We start from the raw sequence: 26,499 nt of genomic DNA, 5'->3' as shown, positions 1-26,499 counted from the left end.
GTAGAAAATAAACGTCCACATCTCAGGCTCCATCAGCAAACGGAGCTGGCTCAGAGTCCGACTTCAGTCACATGATAAAAGATAATCAATAGCAAGAACAGTAAAAACTGGAATAAAATGAAGCACCGGGCAGCTGGTGTTGACAGCTGTACTGATTAAAACTGACGTGCATCTCCATCACACACAGATGGATGACTGAAAACACAGAAGGGTTGAAGTTAAATTCTTAAAAAAAAAAAAAAACACCTATTATCAGTTGTGAAAAGTTGAATATCCTAGAAAGTGAAGAAGAAAATAAGAAAACAGATGTTGGATTATTTTTGAACATCTTTACGTCACCTGCTCAAACGTGACTGACGTATCTGAGCAGATGGAGGAATAATGACTGAGGATGAACAGAACCTGATCTGGACGATCTCCTGCCGTGTAGATACAAACTTCACAGCTGCAGTTTGTAAAATGTTTCTGTGTGGGGACCTACAGCATCATTTACAGTCATCACATTATAAAGCATCGATCCACAGGTGCTCGGTTTAGTTTGCAGCTACAGAATACAAAAGTAAAACAGACACTGATTCGACCTCCTGGACTTCCTAACAGGGAGAACGAGAAAACAGTTTCCTCTGTTTTCTCCTCCACCTCGGTTACCTCTGAGCTCGCACCGCGCTCGTCTCAGAGACACCGGGCCGGGTGGCTGCCATTATCGACGAGCTGATGCAGTCTGTCTATCTCCAGGAGGGAGGCCGAGGAACGCTCCGAGTCAAAGGCTGATCCTCTGTGGAGTGACACCAGGAGGAAGATCTGACTCAACACCAGGACCTTTAGGACAGAAGGACATCATGAACCTACAGCTGTCAGTACACAAGTCTTGTGATTTTAAACAGATGAGAAACCTGCAGGCAGATATGGCAGAAATGGAAACAAACAAAATAAGGTGTATAGCAGAGCTGGAGTTCCTGTGAAGGAGCAGTGACGCTGCTGCTAAGACCTGTTCGAGGTGTGTATGTGCACATACAGAACACTCCTGCCTGAGTCAAACAATGAACCACATGACACAGAAGATGTTTTGATAGATTTTTTCTCGACTTTTATATTTTTAAAAACAAACAAAAAATAACAGATTAAATAAAATTTACAGTAGACATATGCAATCATTGTGCACTTTAACTACTTCTTCTGATACGTTCTGCACAGCTGTCAACGAAAAACGCAAACACAGTGGGGCGTCGGGGAGGTGGAGCCGGGGAGGCGGGTGGGGTGGGGGGGCAGTTGTGGGAGAAAGAGGAGAGGACAGAAGAAGTGAGGTAGAGGGCAGAAGAAGAGGAGAAGGGGATGAAGAGGGAAGGAGTAAAGGATAAAGGAAGGCCTAAACTTTGTCACTCAGGGAAAGAAAGAAAAATCACTGAATATATAGATTTCTTTTATTCCTTACATCACTTATATAAATATATTGAACCCCAAAAAACAAAAAAAAAGGAAAAAAAAACTTCTCAGAAAAAAAACAGCGCAATACAGAAACCCACAACAGCAGTAAGGCAAACAGAAAGCAAGAGAGGAGAGAGCAGAGAGAGTACATGAGAGGGACAGAGGAGCAGAGAAAAGCTATGAGACATGGTAAGAAAAGAGGGAGGAGCGGCGAAGGAGGGGAAAGCAAGAGAGAGTGCGCAACTGTGCGTATGAAAATGTATAAATATGTGAGATTAAGAGACGACTGGGTGACGGAGAGTTGAGGAAGGAGAGAGAGCGGTTGGCAGAAAACGGAGGAAAAGGAGGAAGGGTTGGAGAGCAGAGGGGAGGAGGAAGAGGAGGAAAAGGTTTGACTGAGGTCGACTGTCCAGTGTGTTTTTGTTGTATGTGCTACGTGACCCTGTTGCCTGCGTTTTGTGTGTCTGTGTCCGTGTGTGTGTGTGTGTGTGTCTGTGTGTGTGAGGTGTTGCATGTTTTTGTATAATGGCAACACACATTCCACGGCAACAGTGAAACACATGCTCGCGTGTCTTGTGTGCTCTTCTGCTATATAAATACAAAACAAAAACAATGAATAAAAACAAACAACAAAATCATATTTGCAACCAAACACCAGCCACCTCATGATTCACACCTTCTTCCCTTTTATACATTTAACTCAAGTTTTTTTTGTTTTGTTTTTAAATTGTACACTAAGAGCAGTCCCCCTCAGTCCTCCTTCCTTTTCCACCACTCCACCAAGAGTCTCTCTTTCTTTCTGTCTCTTTCACTTTCTTTCTTTCCTCCCCCTCTCTTTTCCTTTCACTGAGAACTGGCTCTCTCCAGCACGCGCAGGTCATAGTTCTTTTTGGCGGCCCTCAGTTTGAAGAGGCTGGCCCCGCTGTTGTTAAGTTTGAAGGAAGCACTCTGGGCAGCCATGGTGCTGGGGAACACTGCCACTACTGTGTAGAGGTGAGCCGGGTCGTTGCCGTCACCCTTTGCTCCCCCAGCTCCCACGCTGGCCCCGGGCCCGGCGGTGGCTCCCGGCCCAGAGGGACCCGCACCAGGACAGGGGCCGCAGCCTCCTGCACCTCCTCGGCCTCCCTGGGGCTCCTTCAGCCACTGGATCTTGGCACCGCACATTGACAGCTGGTTGAAGAGCTTTTCAGCTTCTGGACGTGAAATCCCCTCTGGCAGGTCCGTTACCTCGAGTACTCGACTCACCACTGGACAAAGACGGAGCAAGCAGAGACACGAGATGTTAGCAGAGCCGTATGTTAGAGACTGGGAGCACCTGTTCCAGAGACACTCAGCTTAGGAGAATTATTGTGGGGTGCCTGGCCCTGAGGCCAGCAGGATAGTCCAGAGGAAATCCAATTTGGTGCATTTAAAATGGCTGTAGAACTGGATTTGGATGCAGTGCTATAAGCACATGTCAGTGAACTCACAACAACTCTGTTTATTTAATGACATTCACACCAGATGGAGGAGTGAATTAGAGTTTTGCTGTCCTCCACTCTTCACACATTTACATGAACAACACAATGTGTGACATATGGAGAGTTTACAACAACACCTGCAGAAAAACTGAGGATACACTGGTCTCTGGCTTACCAACATCAGTGGTGCCGAGGTCTGTTGATGCAGATTTGAGTGTTTGTTTTTTCCCTCGTGCCCCATGTTTCATTACTCCTTGGCCCTGAACACAGCAAGACAGATAGTGAGGCTTCTTATTACAGTGCAGTTACACAACATGGCACTAGATGGGGGTATAAGCAATAACTGGGGGCCTTAAACCTGTTGGTAAGTTACACACAGTGGAGGAGATGACGCCTGCAGCAGAGACTGAATGATGGACAGCTCACGGTTCACCTATTTCACCAACGCTTGCAAACAAAATCTAAAAAATACAGGACTTCTACAAACGTCTCATTACATTAAAGAGACGTTCTTTCTTCTCCTGAGAAAACAAAGCTCGGTGACTGTGAGGTTCATATTAAAAATAAAAAATAACAGTCAACATCATAACCTTCAGTACAGAGGTCTGTCAGCACTGACCTGATGGGAGCTGTAGGAGGACTGGCCATGTATGAGGGGAGGCGGACAAAGGCTGTACTGGAGAGGCTGCCCCAACAGAGAATAGCGCCCATCACCTAAACAATGGAAATCAAAATGATCGAGGTGAGACCAGGTCTCCATCTCTCATTTATATTTCACTGATATCAAAATCTCCTTTTTGAGCCCTGGCCAAGGCAGCGGCATGGAAACTGTTATAACAATAAATCCACTAAGCAGTCAAAAGGAGATGGATGGTAGATTTAATGAGAGAAAGATTTCACATTCCAGATTTTTTCCAACACAACTCAAATTAGAGGAAAAACCTGCAAACAATCATTAGAAATGGGTCAAAGGGTCTGATGCAGCTCACAATACACTATTCATTTTTATTACAGGGATGGCAGCCTGATGCAACACCGTGTTTGTATGAGTAACCATGCAGGTCCATTTGTCAGTAAAGGTATTGTTGATCCGAGTGTAAATATAGGTCAGAGGACGGGGACGGAGTGGAGCCATGCAAGGGCGCCACAGGTTTGACCAGGTGGCACGGTGCCAGCCATGTGAACCAGCTGTGGTAAGGTGACATGATGATTGACTGGCTCAGGGCCAGAGGCTGCCTGACAAGGTTTAGAAGATGGAAACGGGTGAAAGAGCACGAGTCTGAGCAGGGGTTCAATGACACAGCTGGAACAGCTGGAACACTGCTTTATTTGCTCGTGAAATACAGGGAATTCCTGCTTTTGGGAACCATGTTCTTATTTTGTAGTTTTGATCTAACCATTACGACAACATTTCCAACACTGCACTCAGGTTAACTGCAGAGATTTGCCAATGCACCTACACTACAGGAGGTTATGGAGGTAAACATCAGACAATGACACCTTAAAACCACCTATCTGAAGGTGAGGACTAAAGTAAACACACTCTAAATGTCACTTCTAATTCCTTCATTTTGAGGAGAAGGTGATCTACTGTACTGTACACTAATCACACTCATCTAATGGACGTTAAGAACACACAGACAGATAATAGCTGAATGTTTACTTCTGCTTTCTCATCCAAATACAGTTAATAAGGTAAACCTGTCTGATCGTCTGGCTGCTGAGTAATGATGGCCAAGACTGTAAAATAAGACACTGACTGTAAAAACCTACGACTCTGTCAACAGTGTGAACAGTATTTCAAGTGGAGAGCACGTTCTTGGCCTCTGTTGGTTCTGTGTGTAACATTTCTGCGTATGGATTTAAAGCTTTAACTTTTCTCGTTCAGCTGTACCTTGGGCTGGTCCTCCTGGCCGGGGAAACTGGGAAATGAGGGGTAATGGTCCAAGGCCTGGACAGACGCTGCTGACGTTGCCAGAGGGAGACGGGGTGGGAGACTGAGTGGGGGAGGCCAGGGGACTCGTCAGCTGGGTACTGGCCTGAACACAGAGAAAGAGAAAAAGAAAGCAAAATATGAAACACTGAGACGTGCGCTCCATGTTCCTGATGAAGCAGTAACCTTTTCAGTTCTACATCATTTTACTCTACCTGGCAGACTGTAATGTTGCCTAATGACACACTGATCTGAAGCAGCTTTTACAGGTAAGCACTGTGGAGGTCTTTATGTGTACCTGTGGAGTGTTGTCAGGTTTGTAGAGCTCTCCTGGTTTGCTGGGTCTCTGCTCTATGCTGTAGTACTTGCATGGGTTCCACTGGACCAGAGGAGGATTCTGGGAAGGCTGTGGTCCATTGGGGACGCTGAGCTGCATGACCATCACCCCAGGACCAGGAGGGGGTACTCCTGAGGGAGCAGACAGAGAGGGACAGGCAACTTTAACAACATCAGGGTTGGTGCTAAACACGTTATCAACATAGGAGGCAGAAAAGACAAAAAAAAACAGCATGATATAAAATCTAAATCAAACACTTCCAGGCCTGATACCTGAGAAACGTAATGACCTGCAGACAGCCTGTAATATACCAGCTGGGTTCCCTGATATTATAAAAGCTTAAGCTCTCAAATGTCAGATGATGAACTACATTCATTATTCTCAACAAGTAAAATAAGATGCTGACAACATCATATAAAATTCAAGACCCAAAGTTCAGGCCTATTGTTGACTGAAGTCTCAGGAGAGTGGAAAGCTTGAAAACAGAGCCTGAAATATACATTTTAGGACACATTACCCACAGATTGGTCTCATTTATTGCTGGCATGAGAAACTGACCTGTCAAATTACGATTTCTACAAATAAACACACACCTAGTAAATGGCACAAACACAGCAGAGGTTGAAAGAATAACATGACCATCACTTTGATCAACATTTACCTAAGGCCAAATGGGAGCACAACAGCTTGGTAAGGTTCAGGTTTTCCCTGACCTTTTTAGGGACACACTGGTTTACATGTTCGACGTGTGAACTCTGTGTACCTCTGTCTGAACTTCTCCCTGAATACCTTTCACCTGATTTTGTAAAGGACGGTTACACTCTATTAGTCAATGTAGGTTTTCTGGGTACAAAAACACAGTCAAATACACAGTCTGATCACCGTGTTCAGCAGCAGTTCTTGACAAATAAAGCTGAGACAACAGTAGGGAAGGTGATACAAGACTCTTTTTTAAGACTAAAAAAAACAAAAAAACAAGATCACACGACAGTAAGTCTCACCTGAATATTGCTGCTGCAACTGCTGAGGGTTGCAGGGGGACGGCGACTGTGTGATTTGATACTGCTCATTGCTGGGGGGCTGCAGATAACCTACTGACGGGCTTCAGGACACAAACGTACAAAGAGGGAGAAGATAATTACAGAGATATCTACACAACATCACCATAAGATTAATACACAAAATGTCATTAGTGTCTGAAGGAGCCAGGTGTCAATTCTTCTACTGTGGGGTGGATATAACTTGAGATATTTTGATACCTCTGACAAGTACAGATATATTCATACATACCTTGTGCTATTCTGCTGTGTGGGTGTGATAACACTGTAGTAGACAGGCATAGGCCCCTGGACAGACTGGCTGACCGGCACCATCACCTGCTGCTGGTACTGCTGCTGCACCACCTGCTGATTCTCATTTCCCACAGGCACCTGGGTGAAGGGTAAAGGGTCAAAAGAATGGACGATTGTTAGGGAAAAGTAGAATTAATGAGTGGCTCACCTCACTACTGCTGAAGTTAAAAAAGGAAGGAGAGACAAAGACAGGAGTTACAGATGGATTAACAAGACTAAAGCTCTGTTTCTGTTGTCTGTTTTCATCTTGCTCTGTTCATGAGCATTTAGAACAGTATCTGGAAAAGTTATGAGTGTTTTTTCCCCTAAATATTATACTGTACTAAAGACTGATATGTGCAGTCAGAGAATTGTGGCTTTTTCCCTTTTCTTTCATCCGAGTCTTGAAGTGAATGTCAGTACATGTATCTTCAGCACTTTGAAAGGCCCTTCCTCTGGTACAGATAAGCACATTGCTGCAGACTGGCTGATTAATTGGATCCATCCTCTTTGATTTAGCTTCATTTTTAACAATGTTCAGTGTGTTGCATGACTCCTCCCATTTAATATAACACATTCTCAGTGACAGTGTAGCTGCCACTTCCTGTTGTGCTGTGGTGTGTTCATGTGCTGTGGGAATCTTGACTGTAATAACCTGGCAGTTGCTGCTGAGAAGCTGCCATTTAATGGACAATAAAATTCACATCATCCTTTTGATGATGTCCATGTATACTTGTTTGCCCTCATAAAAATATCATGACGTTAACATGGATTGTGAATGCAATCTGTCTTGTCAACACACAGGATTTAAAGAGCTTAACACTGCCCATAAACACACCACACATAAAACTACACAGGAAAAGAGCGGCAGCTTTTGATCACTTCTTACCCAACTCTGAACACAATCACAAGCAGCAAGGTCTGACCTACAAATGGTAGCACTTTATAACTGGTGTGTTTTTGCTGAGGTTGTTTCAAGTTTACCACCACTGTACTCATATTCACATTCATGCTGATAAAGATTAATGATCAGAACAACACATTTTTGTGGTCATTTAACTTCATCTGACTCAACAACATAAAATGATGCTTCAAGTGTGCAGCAGATGGAGCTGTTGAACCTGGAGAGTTTAGCCACATGTGTGCGGACACTGGTTAGGCTCATATTTTCATCCCAACTAGACAAGGTTCACAGAAAACGTGCAAATAGCAACATTTTTGTATCTTTGACAAAGTATATGCTACTTATAACAGACTTATACCTGATATGATGGCATCTGTGGGTACTGGACCATTATGCTTTGCATTTGTCCCCCCATGCCTGCCCTTTGGGAATTGAGCAGACCAGGGTTTTGGGGCTGCTGCACACCCATCATGCTCTGGTAGCTCGGCTGCTGGCTGGGCATCATTGTCTGGAGACCTGATGACAACAGACGGAGAAGACAGACAATCGGAGAAGACAATTTAGGAAAGGTGGTGAAAACAGAGCACAGTACAAGAGAGGAGAAATTGTGAGGAACTGGTAGGAGAAAAATGTTAGCTGACGAATTGCTTTTGACAAGAAAATCAATGTACAGCAGGAGAGAAGAAAAATTGACTTCTTCACTTATGGTGCAATGGCTAATCTGTGCCCAATGACAAAATTAAGACTAAGTGGAAAAGACACAAGGAAAAAAATAATCTGGGATGTCTTTGCACTTTGCTTCAGACTCCCTTTTTTCAGAAAAGCATTTTAATATCACTTTATTTTCACAAAATTAACAATGACCGAGTACAGATGTTAGTTGTCATGGTACTCAGCACCCAAACAGATTTCACACTAATTATGTTTTAACAATTAAAGCTCAAATCAAGCGGAAGAAAGCAAATCATTTCAGTCCAGAGAGGGCTTCGTTCACACTGTCTCTGGCTTCTTTAAGTATAAATCTTCGCCATCACAAAACCAGGCAGCTGTCTCGGATTGATTGCAAGGTCGCACTGACCGGAGTGTTCGTGATCTGTGTGGTTTTGGCAGACCTCTGCTACGAGCCAGAGTCCATTTAGGTTGTCAACACTGTCTATCTGTCACTTACTGTATAAACACACAGTCAACTTTCACAGACTCTAAATGAAAGAGACTCAAGGATAAATCTTTCAGGTTTTTCCACGAAAAAATTAGAGAACTCTATTTTGGACAGAGCATATTTGACTTGGCTGAACAATACAGGACCAAGGTTTGTTTAAAATTGACCTTTCACCTGTTGGACTTGAAACAGACCATGATTTAGCAGTTTTTTGCTGAAGGACAACATATTACAGCCTTAAAATCAATTGGACTGTATCTGTGTATTGACTGTATTGACTTGTTCTGGATACATCGTGGTTAAAAAAAAAGAATCTATTTTCAGGTCATAGCTTATTTCTGTTCTTATTTATAGTTCTTATTTGTTAACACTTCAGCATATGTAGACATCTGGATAAAAACATTAAGCATCAAAACGGCAGAGTATTTTTTGAGTGTGATAACAAGAACAATTAATGATGTTATTTTTACAATAATGTACAACTAACACTGATGCTGTACATCTACAAGTACAGAAGTAATCCACATCTATCCATTATCTATACAGACATGAGGTGGGGTTTACGACAGTGTGGCTCAGTGCACATGGACAACACAGTACAATGTACTGACCTGACTGCTGTGTGGGCTGAGGCATGGGTTGCGTGCGCTGGGCAGGATAAGACACCTGGTGGGACATAGGCTGGGGCACACGATACTGCTGGCCTGAGCTGGGATACTGACCAGGAGGGTAGTATGACACCTGTATCTGAAGAGAAGCAACACACAGAAGAACTATTCAAAAAGTGATGAACACAGAACCAAGAGGAAAAGAAAACAACTGTTGCTGAATCACACCGACAATCAAAATCCTGCCTATACGCCTGACTAATCACAAGTTCAGTCACAGCTGTCAATCATGATGTCACACTCGGTTTTTATAGCATTAAATAACTACTTAAAACCAAAATCTCCATGATAAGAAGCACCTAAAATATATGTCTATATTTTGTCTTCGCTTTGGGGGAGTGGTCATATCGTCCATGTTTTTACACATAGCAGGAGACCAAAACAATAAGCAGTTACCTGTGGGTTCATCACTATGAGCAACTAATTTCACATACAGTCATATGACCCACTGCTGATATAAAAATATTATTATAGTATAAACTCACTGACTAACAGTTCACAGTAGTTACAGAAGTTTAAGTGTCCAGAACTGTAGCTTTAACAACTTGTGTCTTGCGAAGCAGGACTAAATGTAGCATGCAGAAATTTCCAAACAAGACATCAAACAGAAAAAAACAGAATAAAGCTGATATGCTGGGAGGATCGATATGTTCTGCCTCCACCTTCATCTGCATACATGACAACATTCAGCCCATCTAGCGGCAGCAGCGGTGTCAATATTTGCACTCCTGTTACACTGTCAACCACCTACACATCGAACAACACAGTGCATCTTCCTTTCCCAGCCACAACTGTTTATACAAGCATGGAGATCTGAGAGTGAGGATATTATAGGAAGGTGTGTAGGGTGATAAAAGGCATCAAAGGCTGTCTATATAGGTCAGAGCAAACTATACAATAAAAGCATAGAGAATGAAAGCTATACAAAGATAAAACAGGGGACAAGATGATAACCTAGTTAGGCACACAAACAATACATATATTATTCAATAACACAAAGTCCATTAAACAGGTACATGTGGAAAAACAACATAAAAGCGCTACAAGTATTGGGTACTTTAAAACACAGTGTACTTCACTCATATTTCAGATGCTATAATTGACAATCTGCTTTAGTCAAAAACTACTGACTGCAGATTCCCTTCACGTAAACACAACACTACTACCAATTTATTAAAAAATTAGTGACTCTGGCTTTTAAAAAACTCTACTAAACAGACTATCTTCGTTTATAGCTTAGCCCCAGTGCTACATTACAGGGCCTAATGTCTCCCACAGGGTGTTTAATGGCCAGGTCAATTTAGATCTCTCTCCTCAAATGAATTATAATAACTACTTTATGGTTTCAAGCGAAGGCCTGAGGGAGGGGAGGAAGTGTGTGAGTGACAGAGAGTGAGAGAACTCATTATTGTCACCGCCTCTGCAATCGGAGGAATGTGACGGGCTGGCTGACTGAGACCGAGCTTGTGAAGGTGACGCACAGCGCTCTGAGTGCCAGGACCAAACTCCCCACCGGGTGAATCCTGCTTCTTCACAGGAATCACATGTCACCCCTCACTATAATTTCACAAAATAAAAGTTAATGTCTGAATGTTTCCACCCTTTCAAGACTTGATTGTTTTAATTTGTAATAATTATGACATTTATTTTGGACCGTTTTATGGTAACATGTTCTTTTACAGATCTGTAATTCCCAGGTGATTTCCTAGAAAGATTCCTGGAGGGGACAATGTCATGTGATGAGAGTTATAGGTAAACAGTTGCACTTTAGTACACTTTGAACTGACTTCTACGCTTGTGTAACTGCAACATATAAAATAAATAAATAAATAACTGACTAATGACTGAAAATTTTCTTGGATTTGTACTGAGCATTTCTTTCATGCAAACTCCAACTTTTCCTGCAATTAGTACCAAATAAATGCCTTTTTCCAGGAAACGTCTGGTTAAATTACTGGGACATTATTCAGCCATGACATACCTTTAAAATAAAGCATTCAAATCTTTACAAAAGGAGAGAACGACCACAGACAGGGGAATAATGTGACACTTGCTGTATTTTGAATTGGCTTGTGTTTAAAATCACAACACACGGGGCTCTATTTTTGTCATTGACTGCCACTTGGTACAAGAACACAGGTTATGATGACACATTTTTTGTAATTTTCTAGCCAGAGGCGTGTGGTGTACCGGTGCCACAGTTGGAAATACAAACTATGTACTTATTGTGAGTTGAGCTGGCTTCAGCCATTGTCAATTAAACCAGTTATTATTTCTTTGTACCCGGAAAACTATTACTCACAGGAAAACAGTGTGTTTAACTGTATTGGCTGGTCCTTGTTTCATCTTATTTTATAAAAGCAGCAGCAGCACAAAACATAATTCTTCCGTTCAGCTGTGATGTGTATCTCAGATCTCTTTATAATGAGGGAATGACTGTTATTGTTGCAGTTAAGTTCCTGTAATGGGAAATATAAACCATAAAGACTGTCAATGAACTGAGCTTCATGTCTCTGTATCTGTATGTTAACAAGGTGCAGCGACGATCACACTGCGAGTTGCTTTCTTTCACCAAGAAATCTTTACATTAACACTAATTAATATGAGGTGTAAGGAACATGATCCTCCACAGTGGCAGAAATCTGAAGGAAGCAGGAACAGTCTGATATGAACAAGGACAGTGTGAGGGTGTTTGAAATTAATTTAAATTTAGAGGAAATGTTAACACTTAAACAGCAAAGACTTTCACCAGATGCACTCACTAAAACTGAACTGTTCCACTGCATGTAGCAGCTCCTTCCTTAACATTATGTTAACACAATGTGACCATTCACACAGTAATATCCAACAGTCCTCAGAAACACACATCACTTCATCATCGTGTTTGGCCATAGCAGTAATGTAACTCTTCCATTCATAAAATAGAATATATTAGAAGATATTGTGGATCTAAAATTTTACCAACAGATGTCTGTGTGCCTGAGATGCTTTTTGTAAAGGAGAGGATTTTCCTCTGGGAGCTAACTGAGATGAACGTGGCTTTCATTGTGGTATTAACATTAATGTTTAATGTGATTTTCAATACTCGAGTCAAAAACATTAATGAGATGATCATTTTGTGCATATGGTCCACCCTGGCACCCTATACATACACTGGTTAAATATTGGTGCCATGCATTAATCACAACACATTTATGTACTGTCATCCTCAGCCCTGAGTTACATAACAATCCTGTAATAAGAGCTCAAATGTGCCCTCCTGAGAGTACTTCCAGAAGACACGGCTGTTCTTCAAATACGCTGTGAATAGGTTTGAAGCGGCTCACAGGCACTGACAGTTATAATATTTAAAAAGACAAATCTCATCACCCAGTTTTCCTTGACACAAATTTGGATTTCTTTAATAAATCTTAAAAAATCTAGCCTTTTCCCATCAGTGTTATCTCTTTCCTAGGATCATTCCTGGGTAAAAGACGTGTTATTCATGCAAGCCTATGAGCTGTTAAAGCTTTTAATTATTTCTTCTGCTAATTGTCCAATATGACTTGCAGTATAAAAGTAAAGCACAGTACTACAGCATTTCTTGCTGACCTGGGGCCAATTACTATTACAGTGATAATCCAAAAATACATTTATCATACATTCAATCTGGAACAGTCAAAAAGAAAAAGCTAACAACATTTGAGTCTGATGTCAGAGAACGACGTACCTGTTGAGGAGGAGGGGGCTGCATGTAGCCTTGTGGGGGTGGTGGAGCCTGCATGACAGGCTGGGATGGAGGAGGAGGTGGAGGTGGAGGATGGGGGTGTCCAGTGGCGGGCTGGTAGCCAGACGGAGGAGGCATAGGCTGACCCGTGGTGGCCATGATGTAGCCGGTCTGTGGAGGCGGGTGCTGGGAGAGCACCGTGGGAGGAGCCTGATACATGGGGGGAGGCTCAGGGTTCTCACTGGAGCCCTGCCGACTCAACGTCATCTGGCTGAACTGGGGGGGCAGCTCTTCTCCCTGGGAGGAGTGAAGATGAAGTCATTAACAGTCATTTACAGTTGGTACCTCTACATCAGTACCTTTTGTGAATTTTGGAGCTGTAGTGATTCAGAGTGATCACTAGCACAGAACATTAGCAACAGAGACATGAGCATTAAAAGACATCGTGGAAAATAATCATCTTTTACAAGAAGAAAGAATTTATATTAATTCCATCTCTTTATATCCAGTGCAATAAGAATGTGTCTGGCAAGCCTGTACAATACCAGCGTTCCCAACGTATTTGAGTGTTCTTGTAACGTTTGTACAAACACTGCTCCTGTGGCAGAACGTGCTTGTTAATCCAGGATTTTATGGATTAATTTGAGAAATTCATGCTATAAAATGTAATCAACTGTTACATTAAATCAAGTAAGATAACATCATTTATTTTTTTCTCTCCCAAATTCTGATTCAATTCTTAAATCCAGTTAGGGCAGGGCAGGTTCTATGTTTTTTGTTCATAATTGTGATTAAAAATGATGTGAATAAGAGCAGGGTAATAGTGCAAGAGTTTTTTAGTGGAATACAGCATTAGTTAAGTGTGAACATGTCAGGAATGCCATCTTTAACTGAATTAATATTAAGAGATGAAGCTACAAGAGGTGTCAGTACCATTGTGTACTGCTGGGGAGGAGAAACTGGCAGGAGAACCTGGGGGCAGGAAGGGCTGGAGTAGGAGACAGGCTGAGAGGGCTGCAGAGACGCCACCGGCTATACACAACACCAGAAAGAGGCAGAGTATAGAGAGAGAATGGAGCAAGCCAGTGAGAAGGAGGGCGTCAGAAGCAGACGGAAAGAAGGATAATAAAGAGAGATGAAGACATAGGAAAGATGTGGGTTAGAACACAGAGGAAAAGTTGTTAATGAACAGATGGAAATCTGTAATGAAAATCAAATTTAGTTTCTAAATAGTATACAAAAACAGTGTACAGTGTAATTACTACTTCTCAGAGAGAAACAAGGGAGGAAATGGCTGCTATGAAACATGTAGTTACTGACTGCCAAAACCCTATATTGTTACTCACAGTACTTCTTCTTATATAACCAGATTTCAATCAGAGGAAGAATGTGGACGAGAGACAACTAAAGTTGCTCTACTGACAAACAGATTGAATTAGATCTGCTATAAGTTGAAAGTGTGTGTGTCTGCAGGTAGTGGAGGTACTTACCTGAGCAATCATGTGGTTGCCCATGGGGTGTTGCTGCGGGGTGGGCAGCAGGGCAGTCTGAGGCGGAGCCTGGGGCTGTGGCTGAGGCGGCTGTGGCTGTTGTGATGGGCAGGGAAGCAGGCTACGGCTGGACTGGGAGGCTGCGGGTGGGGGACACACATCAGGACTGACTAGGGGAAGGCCTAGTGATGCAAGAGAGGACATGATAGATACAGGAAATCATTTCTGCATTCATTTCTCCACTGAGCAAAGTGATAAACATCCCCAAAAATCTTTCCTATCAAAGCAATTTCAGTCATCAAAAACTCAAGTTAAAATCCCAGCAGAAGTGAAGTCTGTCTCTAGTATAAATGTTGGATTTGAACCCAGGCTGCTGCGTTTAGGACTCAATTGGACTTGATACGTGGTGCATGCACCACCAGTTGAACCACTGGGGTGTCACTCCATGATTGATTTAACTTGCAGGAAATGTCAGACAAGCTGATTATACGACAATAATATCCCCCTGAATATTATGTTTGAGAAAGTTGGGGTTGTATGTGAGGACTGGATATCTTTTTGAAAGGAGCAAGTATTGCATTATGGGTTGCTTGTGGCTTTAATGTTGCTAAGCTGGCGAGTTTCTTCAAGTCAGCTTGTAGTGTGCCCGTTTGAGTTAGCCCTAAAAGTGTTTCGTAAGCCCATTTTAACCTACAAGAGTTCCTAATGGCTTGTGTAACATATTTTGCTTGCACAGAGGAAATAAATTCCTAATGAGTGAAAATGAGTCAAAAGCATCTCTGGACATCTCTACTGCAGAAACCTGTATCATCAGCCAAGAGTTACCGGTGTCACAGACTTTCATAATGAGAGAGAAAAAATTTTTTAACAGCTACAGAAAATCATTCTGGCCACTTCCATGAGCCTGACAGAAGGAGTGTATGTGACTGACAGACAGAGCTTGTCAAATGTGGTATTTAGATTCTGCTTTTCTTTCTAAGAGAAAAAGCTTCAAGGAGGAGGACTATCTTCTTCATGGATCACTAATATCTCAGAGAAATGTTCTCAGCTGGACTAGTGGCAAAACACTTTGTATCTTCAGAAAGTGTGTCAACGTGTTTGGAAAAAGGGGGGCAACTTATAAGAACTACAGTGACCTTAAGTCATATTATCGACAATATGACATTACACTGTGTAAAAGGTCGCCTACATGACTCGGGGTAAAACATTTCATTATGCTGTGCTTATAGTGATATTCTAAGGAGCTGTAAAGCTGTGTTCATTACAGTAGCTAACACTAGTCTTAATGAAATACATTAGAGAAACTTAGATTTATCTCTTTTCTCCTCAACTTGTCTCCTCAGTCCTTACCAGAGCGAGAGCCCTTGCAGCTTCCCTGTGAGCCTTTGTTGCTGCCAAGGCTATCCCCTCTGGTGAGGATGGATATGCCAGAGAAGCTGCTGGCTTTAGTGACGGGCGGCCGGAGGGTGCGGTTGGAGCTGTCTGAGTCGGTGCTGCTCCAGGGCCGTGGCTCCAGGCACTTCATGTCACTGTCTGTACTGCTTTGACGACTGCTAGATGCCCGGCTGGAGCTCTCACGATTCCCTCTGAGAGAAAACAGAACGGGGTGGAGGAAAAGAGAGACAGAGAGATGAAATAATGAGGATAAAAGGGGGATAAATGCAGGAATGGGGGGAAAAAAGGTGAAATAATTGGAGAGTTAAAATAAAAGACAGCAAGTGAGAGTAGGTACAAATTACAGAAAGCAGAGAGTTGAATAAAAAGTAAGAGGAGGAGAGAAGGGTAGGATGAGAAATGTACAAGAAAAGGGAAGATGTGCACATAGGAGAATTTGAAGCGGAGAGGAATGTGGGTGGGGGAAGAAACATAAAGAAAGTTAGAGCAGGATAGACAGGGGGAGAACAGAAGCAGAAAAGCAAGGGAAGGTCAACAACAGGTAAAGAAGACACAGTTTGACAAGCTTTAGGAAGGGGCATTCAACACAGATGCATATTGGCTATTTTAGTGAAACCACGATACAAAATCAGGCAACAAACCACCAAACAAGAATATCTCCAATTATAAACATACAACCCCACACACACACATTCACACACACACACACACACACACACACACACACACACACACACACACACACACACACACACACACACAAACGAACCCATCCACAGAGGGAAAACACACATGCAGGGAGAAAAGATGCTCCAGACAATCAACACCAGGGTGTGGGAGGATATTACAGCGACAGATGAGACAAACATCCACACAAACCATCAAAGACAGGAGACAACATTCACATAAAGGACTATCCAGAATGAATACTTGCATACATGTTATATATATATGAATACAGATAAACAGTTACACATGCTTTTAAAATACATTGTATTAAACACAAGGAATGACAGAGAAACAAAACACACATACACCTGTAAATTAATACCAGGTGTACACAAACACTCAGACATTAAGAACAGATGTACATCAACACTCAGACTTACACACACTATCTACAAAATAACCACTTGCTACCACTGGTTCACCACTATGGTTCTTTGAACTATATTGCTGTATACACACTCATTGTGTTGCTGTGATGCTGTCACCCTGGATAAGGGCAGCTGCCAAGAAAACCAATGATCACACAGTAAGCGTAACCACCACTGTGGGGAAACCCCTCCACCACAAGAGAATGGTTGAGTCTGTCACTGACATATTATTGTTCCATTTGAACATGTTGTACAGTGCTAGTGCTCAAATCTAAAAAAAATAAATAAAGATGAAAAATCAAGAAAGAAAAATGTGCCAGGAGCTGTAAATACAGTGGTGTAAGTAATCAAATTGATGTAAACAGAAAGCCTTGCAGCTGAATGGAAACCTACGACTCTGCATTAAAGACAGAGAGAAAAAAAACAACAACAAAAAACAGCAAGTCAGCTGTAAACACTTGGTTTTTCATCCTCTTAGGACTGAAAGAGGGATATGAACAGAGCATGTCCATGTAGAGAGAACAAGAGTAAAATGAATTCCAAACATGTAAGACTGACTGTGGGAATCTCCATGACGAGAACAGGGATGTGGCGAGGGTTGTAAAAGCCTAGTGATAGTGAGTGGCTGTGGCTGATAAATATTTCAGAGAGACTGTAATTAATGGAGAATCTATTTTGAGTCCTCTCTCTGCACAGCCTATTTTAAGGAAGGGTGGGTGCTCTGCCATGTTTCTCCGTACAGGCAGGAGCACACTTGTTCGCTTCGCTCTGCAGACAAAGATGAGAGCACGATGAGCAGGAGGAGGGATTCTGCTGTTCATCACATGATATTTCATCTCCGCTCTCTTCTCACGACAGCATCACAGCCCATCACATGCACAAACAGGAGAAGCAGGGAAGCTGTTGTTGTTATGTGCTTCCACCTCTCTCAGTCTTTATTAGATGCTAAATTAACCCATGTCTCACCAAAGAGCTTCTTGTTTTGGCTCATTTAAGAGAAGTCTGTGGCATTCTTGGTTTAACAGCAGGTATTCTGTAAACACCTAATATACTTGACATGAATGCAGGGTTTGGGTTATATAATGCAGTTTTACATTAAATGAAAGAAGGCTAAAATAAGATTTAAAAGTTCAAACATACGTCATTAATCTCGTTTTAGATTAAAAGTCAACCTCTGATGACATTTCTGAAAGCAGCACAAATAAAAGTGATAACAGAGGAGTGAGCAAATAAGTCACCAAATAATTACATGGTTCATACACTGAGGATGAAAAATGTCTTAGAACTACACAAGACAAATAATAAACATAAGTAAATTGTTTAAAATTAACTACATCTAAAATCTACAGTGGGTTAAACCTCTATCTTAAAGAATCTGAATTAGGATAGAAGCAACAAGCTTATAACCAGCAGAGTATGTACTTCATACTCATGATCAAAACTGAAACGTTATATCTACTGTTACTCTAAAACAATAGGTTTAATTATTTGATTCATCAACTGACAAAAGTTCTGATAATTATCTATTCAATTAATCCTCTAAAATGAGAGTATTTGCTGGTTTCTTAGTTCTTCAATCCCCAATAGTAAACCAAACTAATATCAGACAAAATGAAATAAAACTAAATTAAAAAACATTTTTAAGGGTAAGTTAGGATGAACATTTTTCACCATTCTCTGATATTTTACAGACCAAAAGATTGATAGATTCATTCAAGATCAATCAATCAATGCAAATGACTGACAAACATGATAACACAGTCTTTACTTCACAGTCCTGTGTTTCTTATTTTCCTTTTTTCAGTTCAACAGCACCGTTTCATGTATGTAGTGCTTTCACATTTTAATGTGCTACTATGCAACAGGTGACATGTTAACAAAAACTACAAGACTAAGTCAACCACAAAACAAACAGGTTACTGTGGAAGCGATGCAGTTACTTTATATAAAAATGTAGTTGACAGTGGATGGGTAAGTAGGTCAATCAGTCCCCAGTGAACCACAAAGCAGCCATGCATGGGCCATGGGAAGCCCCACGGTGCAGTGCTGGAATAGCCATCAATCAGCCGACTACACCAAGCAAGGATATAAAAACCACCACAAGTCACCACTATCATCACCAAATCACTTTCAAAAATGGGCATGGCAACACACAAGTCAAAGTCAGCAGCACCCCAATACCTAAAGATCTGCCTCCTCTTTTGAGAGCTAGAGCAGTAGCCCTCAGTGGAAAGTCTGTTGGGGTTAACATTAGGAGAAAATGCTAGGGTTACAGGGCTGCATTGGAGAAGAGGAGATGGTGTAAGGGAGGGTGAGGTAAGGAGGGGTGGGAGGGTGAGGTAGGCACAGTAGTGTAGAACTTTTACCCCTGAGAAGAAAAAAGGAAAAAAAACGCACACAAGGCAGAAACTGACTGTTGAAAAGCCCACGCTTCCTCTTTCTCTCACTCTCAGCATATTATGTACTAATCTTTCAACCTCAATGGCCAGGGCGCCTAGGGATGGAGGCTGGCTATAACTGCTGTGCGAGCTAACTTATTTCTAGGAAAAGACTGTTCCACTACATATAAATCCTTCTCAAACACAGTGTGTCCCTCATAGTCAGTTTCTGCATAAAACAACCACTTTGTTAAATTGTTAGATATAAAATCTAGCACAGGAAAAAAATGCATACTGATCATTTGACTGAAGATGAGAATAAAAAAAACTACTGAGTAACTATGTTGCTTTTGTAAATTCTCTTTTAAAAGCAAATATTCTTATCTAAAGGTCTGCTCTACCAGAAATTTGTAAACTACTACCTCGCTTGACTGAAAATTAAGGGGACAGGCTGAAAGGATGGAGTCTGAGGTATTGCACACATTAGAGTTTCCAGTAGGAAGCACCATCTTACCTGCTGTCGTTGATGTATCCATTTTGAGAGGACTGTAAAAAAAAGGACACCTGCACATTATGAAATGCTTCATTCAACCAGGAGCACTTAAGACCAATATTTTTCGCTAAACAACCTGTCACAAGTTTTCAAGTCTGACATCATATGTATTTAGGGTGAGATATGTTACTAAAAGCAGTGGTTCCCAATCTGAGGAAAGGGGCAAGGGATCGTGGGATGAATCTAACACACTGTAGTTTTACTTTTTCCTCTATAAAATCTTACAATTAACCATCTGAGAAGGTGAAAATCATTATTCAAATGAACTGCTGACAACTCACAGGCATGTAATGGTAATATTTATGCTTGGTTCCCAATGTTTTCTTTTGCTTGTGATTTGTTAATTGCAACAGCTTTTGTTCTTTTCTAGTCTTGACGTAGTGACTTTTCTAAAGTCAAAGGAGCAGGAAGAAACAGCTAATGGATATTAAATGGATTGTGATTTAATGTTAACTTGTCTTTGGCAGTGTTTGTTGCCACGCCCAGGTCCAAAACTTACTTCTCGGGCAAAGATCCGGTCTCGTACCCGCTGATACTCCTCCTCTCGCTCTTCAATAGACTTGCTACGCCGCCCATCCTGCAATGGCACCCGGATCTAACATTTGGGAAGACAACGATGTGGGAAAAAAAAAAAAAAAAGTTACAATTTGATACGCTAAATTAACAAATATACCTTGAACTTTTTGTAAACTTTATTTAACTATTTATGAGCTACAATTTGTCAAACCTGATGAAAAGATAAGTGGCAAGAATAGCATGTGATACAGCAGCTGCCTACCATCAAAAAACAAACAGCAGAAGGTAGAGAGTGAAGTGTTTTGAGGGGCGGAATCAGCGTGGGAAGGTTGAACACCATTATGATGATCAAACTGTTTCTGTGGTTGAAAAAGCAGGGTTTCTGATACTTAATTGAAAACCTCAGAAACTGTTTTTGTACGCCTATACAAGCAAGGTTTTGACACAAATGGAAATGTTGCAGTTGTGAGTTCTATAGCAGACATACAAAGTTAAAATGTAGGTCTGTGTCATTACTAAGTGGACAGATTGAAGTTTTGCTCCAGGCTTAACTGTTCTGCGGCTCACATACACTGAATCAACAGCAGTGGAGGAAATCCAATGAGAAATGCAAACTGTAAAATGTGTGTCATTTGAGACAGTACCAGGAACATGCACGTTACTGCATATGAATGGCTTACATACAGGAAACATGAGACGTCCAATCAGCATGATATCTTTATCTCAGACACTGGACAGGACACAACCTAAATCTGGGCCTGAGCTTCTTCCATTACTGATACCACCCCAGGTCTTACAGATTGTTAAGTCTCCTTTCATGTGCCAATTTTGATCTCTGTTGGAATGGATGCTGCTCCACACCCACCTGCCAACTGTTAAACTACAATAATGTACAGTAATCACTTCTCAAACCCTGCATGCCCTTACATGTACCTGCCATTGCTAAATCTATTAAGACTCCTCTGTGAAGTTATATACCTTTATCTGAGTGGGAGTTCTTTTCAATTATTAACACATGGCAGGGTCAAAATGATGCTGCAGTGATTCTCGAAGCCACTCCACCCCACGATTACTCTCACTCCCCGATGCCTTGACAATCTGGAGCCTCATTATTAGAAATCTGTGAGTGTTTGATTCATCTGATCTTGTAAAGGTAACAGTCAGGCTACGGTGTCCCTCTACTTCTGTTAAAACAACAGCTGTGGGATCCATCTCCAAGTAATGCAACAAGTTGCAGCAGGAATTAGCCAGGGCTAAGAAAAAGGCCCACTTATCTCAAACATGCAGACTTAAATTTTAAGGTCACTGAGGTGGAGAGAAGAAGTGTCACATGTTTTAAAAAACATATGATGGTATGCAGTGCAGCCCACCTGATTATCATCCTTGTCCATGCTGGCATCATCTCTCTTGAGGATGAATTTCTTCTGGAAGTCCATGTTGCGTTCATCCTTGATGTGTTCAGAGAACCTTTGCTCTGGGCTGAAGAGGACAAAAGCATGTTAAGTACATCTGACTTCTGTTAACTCCATCAACACCTCACTATGAGTACAGACTTCTTGTCTTCTGACAAACTAAGGAACTAAAAAAGATGAACAAACTCAGTTCTATCGTTAAGTACAATGGTAAACTGGTAAATTTTTTGACAGATTTGGAAATATTATATTCATTACTTACTACTTTTTAACCATAAAAATTAAAATAACTTATTCCAAGGAAAAAATATGGAATTATTTGTATGCGTGCACACAGCAAGAACTGCAAACCAATTCTGATTACATGGTACAGGATTCAACAGCTCAACTGTTGGCACTTTGTGAAGCAACAGGTATGTTTTTCCAAAATAACTAAATTACCAGTGATGCTACATTTATTACCTACACATATTTTACTTAATAGCAGTAGCTGTGGGGTATAACCTAACTTGAAACAGCTTGCTGGTTGCTAAATTACCAAGTTCCTCTCTCTCTGCCTGCAAGCACACACACAGTGTGAGAAGCACACTGTGTTTTGCCATTCTTGGGGGGGGTTGTGTTGAATTCATTAGGTACATGCAGGGTCTAAGTTGGTTTCATTTCTCAGGTGTATTGATACTCTGTCAGCTCTTAACAGAAACAAACTTTCCTTCCAGTTACATGTTGCTGCTCTGCTGAATTTCTGGCTCAGGTTTTCCTTCATCTTGCTTGAATATTCTGTTTCTGGCTGTGGGATTCTTGTGTTACCTTCATGCTGTTTCTTGTGTTGTTACAGCGATTTCATCCATGAGGGTTTGTTACTGTATATTCCCTTAAGATTGTTTATCTTATTTACGTCAGCTTGATTTCATTAGCATACAGTAGCACCTACGTTAACACATATCAACACCACTACAATCCTGGCATCTGGACTGGACAAAAGTCAGAATAAACTGCAGTGTTTTTCTGGTGTTTTACGATGTTTGAGTAATTTCAGTCCATTCCATTCAAACCTATAATCAAGATTAGAGAACATAATTCTAGGTCTGAGTTTCTCTGAGCTTTATGACTGTAGCTGCTAAAGCCTGGATCAAGGTCAGGAACTACACTCACATGCGCGTGTTGCCCGTCTTATTGATAATGACAGCCTTGCCCGTCTGATCCACGTTGTGGTCCATGCCGAAGTAGGCAGCCACACGGTGCAGCAGCATACGGTGATAAGAAGTCATCTGGGGAAACTTCTTATACTGATTACTGCAGGGAACACAAAAAGTCATAAGTAGCATATATTATTTCAACACTGCACTGAAATGAACTGCTAGTTGCTACATTCAAGTTTTTCTTTTTGTTAAATGCTGTGGTGTCTGTTCTCATAATGCGTCCATTACTCTTAAACTTTAAAATTATTTGAGAAAGAGGATCATGTTTCTTGTATGAACAAATAACAAATGGATTGGCTTTTTAAGGAATTCTGTAAACACCTCAACAGCTGTTTGAAGCAACAATTCTTTTCAGACAAAACTGTAGTCTACATATTTTCTGGAACAGTGAACAGTGGTAAATAATCCAATTATGAGATTTTCCCTCAGAGTTATCCTGAAAATGTTTCAATTACTTTTTCAAACTCTGAGATATATGACAATCTGGATGTCACACTTTGGGGACAACTCATTTGGCTCTACTGCAGACAAGATGATTTACTTCTTTCATACATGTATTAAATAATAACAATAATGATAATTAAACTGAAGTCTGATAACACTATTCTGGTTACAGAGGAACACAAAGCTTAGTCAGAAATACGGACCCAAACTTGTCCCATAATATCAACAACAACTTGCCATATTTATTTGATTACCTCAGTCGACTATTAATAAAAAGGAATGGATGTAGAGGAGCTAAATTTAAATACAAGCGAGTGGTTATGGAGAACGTGGCTTACTTGTCGTCATTAATGAACTCCAGGATATCTTGTTCTAGTTTGAGCAGCATCATTCGATCCCTGCTGGGCCAAAGAGGGAAACAGAGAGAGAGAGGAGAGAGAGGGACATGGATCAGAGGGGGAGCGTGTCAGCGACAGGTGTTGTGCATACCAACCAAAGATCAAAGGAAGGATGTACACTAATAAATGCTTCTAATAATGGTTGTATTACTTCTATTACAATGGTGGAAACTGTATGCGTTTTCAAACTGACTGCATTTTAACCTGACCTTCTGACAATATTATTAGTCAGCAAAAAACTCAAGGATCCTCATGTATTGACTGGTAATGTAATATATAGTTAGACAAAGATGAGGTTGAAAATTCTTCACAGAGTTAAAGTTTCCTGTTAACACGTCGCACTACTATGGTGCTGCTTCTGGTTAATTAGGTGTTTTCATAATTGGCAGGGCACTGTGCTTCTCAGATGCACTGCAATCAATGCAACTAAAATGTTACAGACTGCAGACCATTTTGCTTTATGAGAACTGAGATGAAGATCTAAGAGGTTTTTGTACACACTTGTCTTCTTTCATCTTTTCAAAGTATTTACCTAATGAGCAACTTAATAAAAGAACAGATGTAAGATCCTGGATAAAAGATGATAAAAATGTTCTATTTAAGTACCTAACTTGTTATAATTTATCTAATGTGTCACAGCAGTAGTTCAACAAATACATAAATGACCAAGTAAATGAAAGTAAATCACCAGCTCAACCCCACCTGGTTCATTTTCACGTTTTTGTTCATTTTCTGTTGCTCTTTTGTTATTACAGATATGTCTGTCAGTTCGTCTTTGGGAGGCAATCTCATACCTGGGATTGTTTTTCAGTGTGTTGACCAGAAACTCGTGAACATCAATGCCCGTGGAGTCAGTGTATTCCTGACTGGAGTCTAAAAGAGAGAGAAAAAAATGCTAAAATAAGCAGGCAAGAGGAAGAAAGGGTTAAGAGAGTGAGTGGGAAAAGAGAGCAGGTGACACTTCTGTAAAGTGCAAGTGAGACAGAAAGAGCAAAGTCAGATTGCTACTGAGCATAGCTCTTAAAATGGCACCTCAACACACACAATGACATTTCCAGTTTGTTCAGGGAGGATAAACATAAGAAGCAGATAGCATGGGACACCGGCTAGCTGTTCTATGCTTTCACACATACACACAAACACACTCTTCAGGGGATCATTTTCCAGTATTTTCCACTACACTAGACAGTAAAGCTAGCCATTGTTCTCTGTTGCTCTCAGAGTGTAATGACGCCTGAGGGCCTCTGCAGAGAGAGGGAGTGAGGCAGGTAATTAAAAATGAGAAGAGTGAGGGATCTAATTATCTTTCAGAGAAATTAGCTTGACATATTAGTTTGGGTACTAATAAAACAGTGGACATCATATTTACATGCAACAGTCATGACACGACAAAACCTGTTTAGAGTTACGAATGCAGAATAACTAGGACTGTTATTTAGCATTCACTGTTTTTTTGAAGGGTTGTGAATAAAAAAAATTATAAACTAACTAAGCTTGTCTTGTGTAAGATTATACATTGTACAAAAACTGCTGTTAACATAGATGTGATTAGGCCCAGAACAACATGCTACAAAATGCATTTAACGTCCAAATTAAGTTGCATTTTACCACGTGACAGCATCTTTCGTGGAGTCTTGTCCTTCTTCTCCTTCTCTTCATTTTCATACTCGTCCTTCGAGGACTTCTCCTCCTCCTTGTCTGATGGACAGCTGATGTGAAGCTGGATGATATCCTGGAAAACCACATTCCATTGCTATGACAAAAGATGGCAATATTTTGAATTCTAATTTTGTTTAGTCCAAGTATTGTTAATCCTACACAAACTGCAGTTAAATACAGAAAAATTGCAAGCTAGACTAACTGCGGGGGAATGGACTAAGGTTAGGAGTTAGGGGTTGAGGTTAGAGACAGAACAGTACCGATTCTGGAGGTCCATCATTGGAGAACGGACCAGAGGACTCCTCACACACTGCCAGACTCCGTACCAGCTTCAGTTTGGCATTAGACTGAAACAGAATCACAGATGTATTATCTGTAAGGCTGACTGTTGTTTGGTTTTTAAGCATGTTCACTGATGATGAAATGTAGTGTTTAATAACACTGATGATTGTAGTTTACAGTAAACGCTCTTCTCTTCCAACAACAACTCAGAGAATCTGCCAGTATCACAAAGTGAAACAATGCAAATTAAATGCTGCTAAAGTCGCTCAAAGTAAAACAAATAAATGATTAACCTACAGAGTGCTCACATAGCAAGTTAAATTTACTTATTTTGTATTACTGATTTTCTTTATTCATTTATTTTTATCAAAATAAGATCAATTCCAGGATTTTTTGTTTGAAATATTAACAACTAACATAACGAGTCCTTCTCACTCACATTACATCATTATAAATTAAAAACAGCAGTCTATACAATCCCAGTGTGCTGCTCTGTGTGATTAAGAACTAAAATCAGGAGGGAAACCAAACGAGGGTGATCCAACTTCAAAAATGTTATCACTCTGATGACTGCGATTTGATCTCATCCCTCTAACAGGAGACATTATGGTGGTTATAGTCCTTACGAACTTCCTTAAGTGTATCCTTTTCTTTCACGGCCTCGCTGAGATCACCATGACACATCTACTTTTAACCATCTCCTGGGATTTAAGATTTTAAGCTAATGGTAAGAAGAGGGTGGTCCACTGTAGC

The 26,499-nt window shown here is 41.0% G+C and overlaps 1 protein-coding gene across 6 annotated transcripts; it reads right to left on the bottom strand.

The window, feature by feature from the left end:
- Positions 1-1,062: 1,062 nt before the first annotated feature.
- LOC108884821 (R3H domain-containing protein 2) lies at positions 1,063-25,805 on the bottom strand. Of its 6 annotated transcripts, none has more exons than XM_051074385.1 (22): positions 25,725-25,805; positions 25,414-25,537; positions 24,600-24,678; positions 23,746-23,805; positions 22,917-23,057; positions 21,723-21,831; positions 20,336-20,431; positions 19,798-19,847; positions 19,087-19,140; positions 15,764-15,999; positions 14,414-14,553; positions 13,857-13,955; positions 12,927-13,220; positions 9,161-9,296; positions 7,749-7,906; positions 6,446-6,585; positions 6,157-6,257; positions 5,117-5,286; positions 4,780-4,924; positions 3,505-3,599; positions 3,061-3,145; positions 1,063-2,672 (listed from the first exon to the last, which is right to left on the bottom strand). In XM_051074385.1, the coding sequence occupies exons 2-22, from the start codon at positions 25,424-25,426 to the stop codon at positions 2,269-2,271; spliced, it is 2,805 nt and encodes a 934-aa protein (XP_050930342.1). In that variant the 5' UTR covers positions 25,427-25,537; positions 25,725-25,805; the 3' UTR covers positions 1,063-2,268. The 6 variants fall into 6 exon arrangements, with proteins under 6 accessions (XP_050930342.1, XP_050930341.1, XP_050930344.1 ...); XM_051074384.1 differs by having other exon boundaries at positions 14,414-14,595; positions 19,798-19,829; XM_051074387.1 differs by lacking the exon at positions 13,857-13,955 and having other exon boundaries at positions 14,414-14,595.
- Between the last annotated feature and the right edge of the window lie 694 nt (positions 25,806-26,499).

The sequence above is a fragment of the Lates calcarifer genome, linkage group LG12, assembly GCF_001640805.2.
Source record: "Lates calcarifer isolate ASB-BC8 linkage group LG12, TLL_Latcal_v3, whole genome shotgun sequence".
In the NCBI taxonomy this organism is placed as follows: domain Eukaryota; kingdom Metazoa; phylum Chordata; class Actinopteri; family Centropomidae; genus Lates; species Lates calcarifer.
The sequence above is the reverse complement of the archived record's forward strand: the minus strand, read 5'-3'. Positions and strand labels throughout refer to the sequence as shown.

Excerpts from the sequence above, each read along its gene's own strand:
- LOC108884821 (XM_051074384.1), bottom strand. Across the intron at positions 13,956-14,413 it reads GCAACCACATGATTGCTCAG|CCGGTGGCGTCTCTGCAGCC; the intron begins GTAAGTACCTCC and ends TGTTGTGTATAG. Across the intron at positions 6,258-6,445 it reads ACACAGCAGAATAGCACAAG|CCCGTCAGTAGGTTATCTGC; the intron begins GTATGTATGAAT and ends TGTGTCCTGAAG.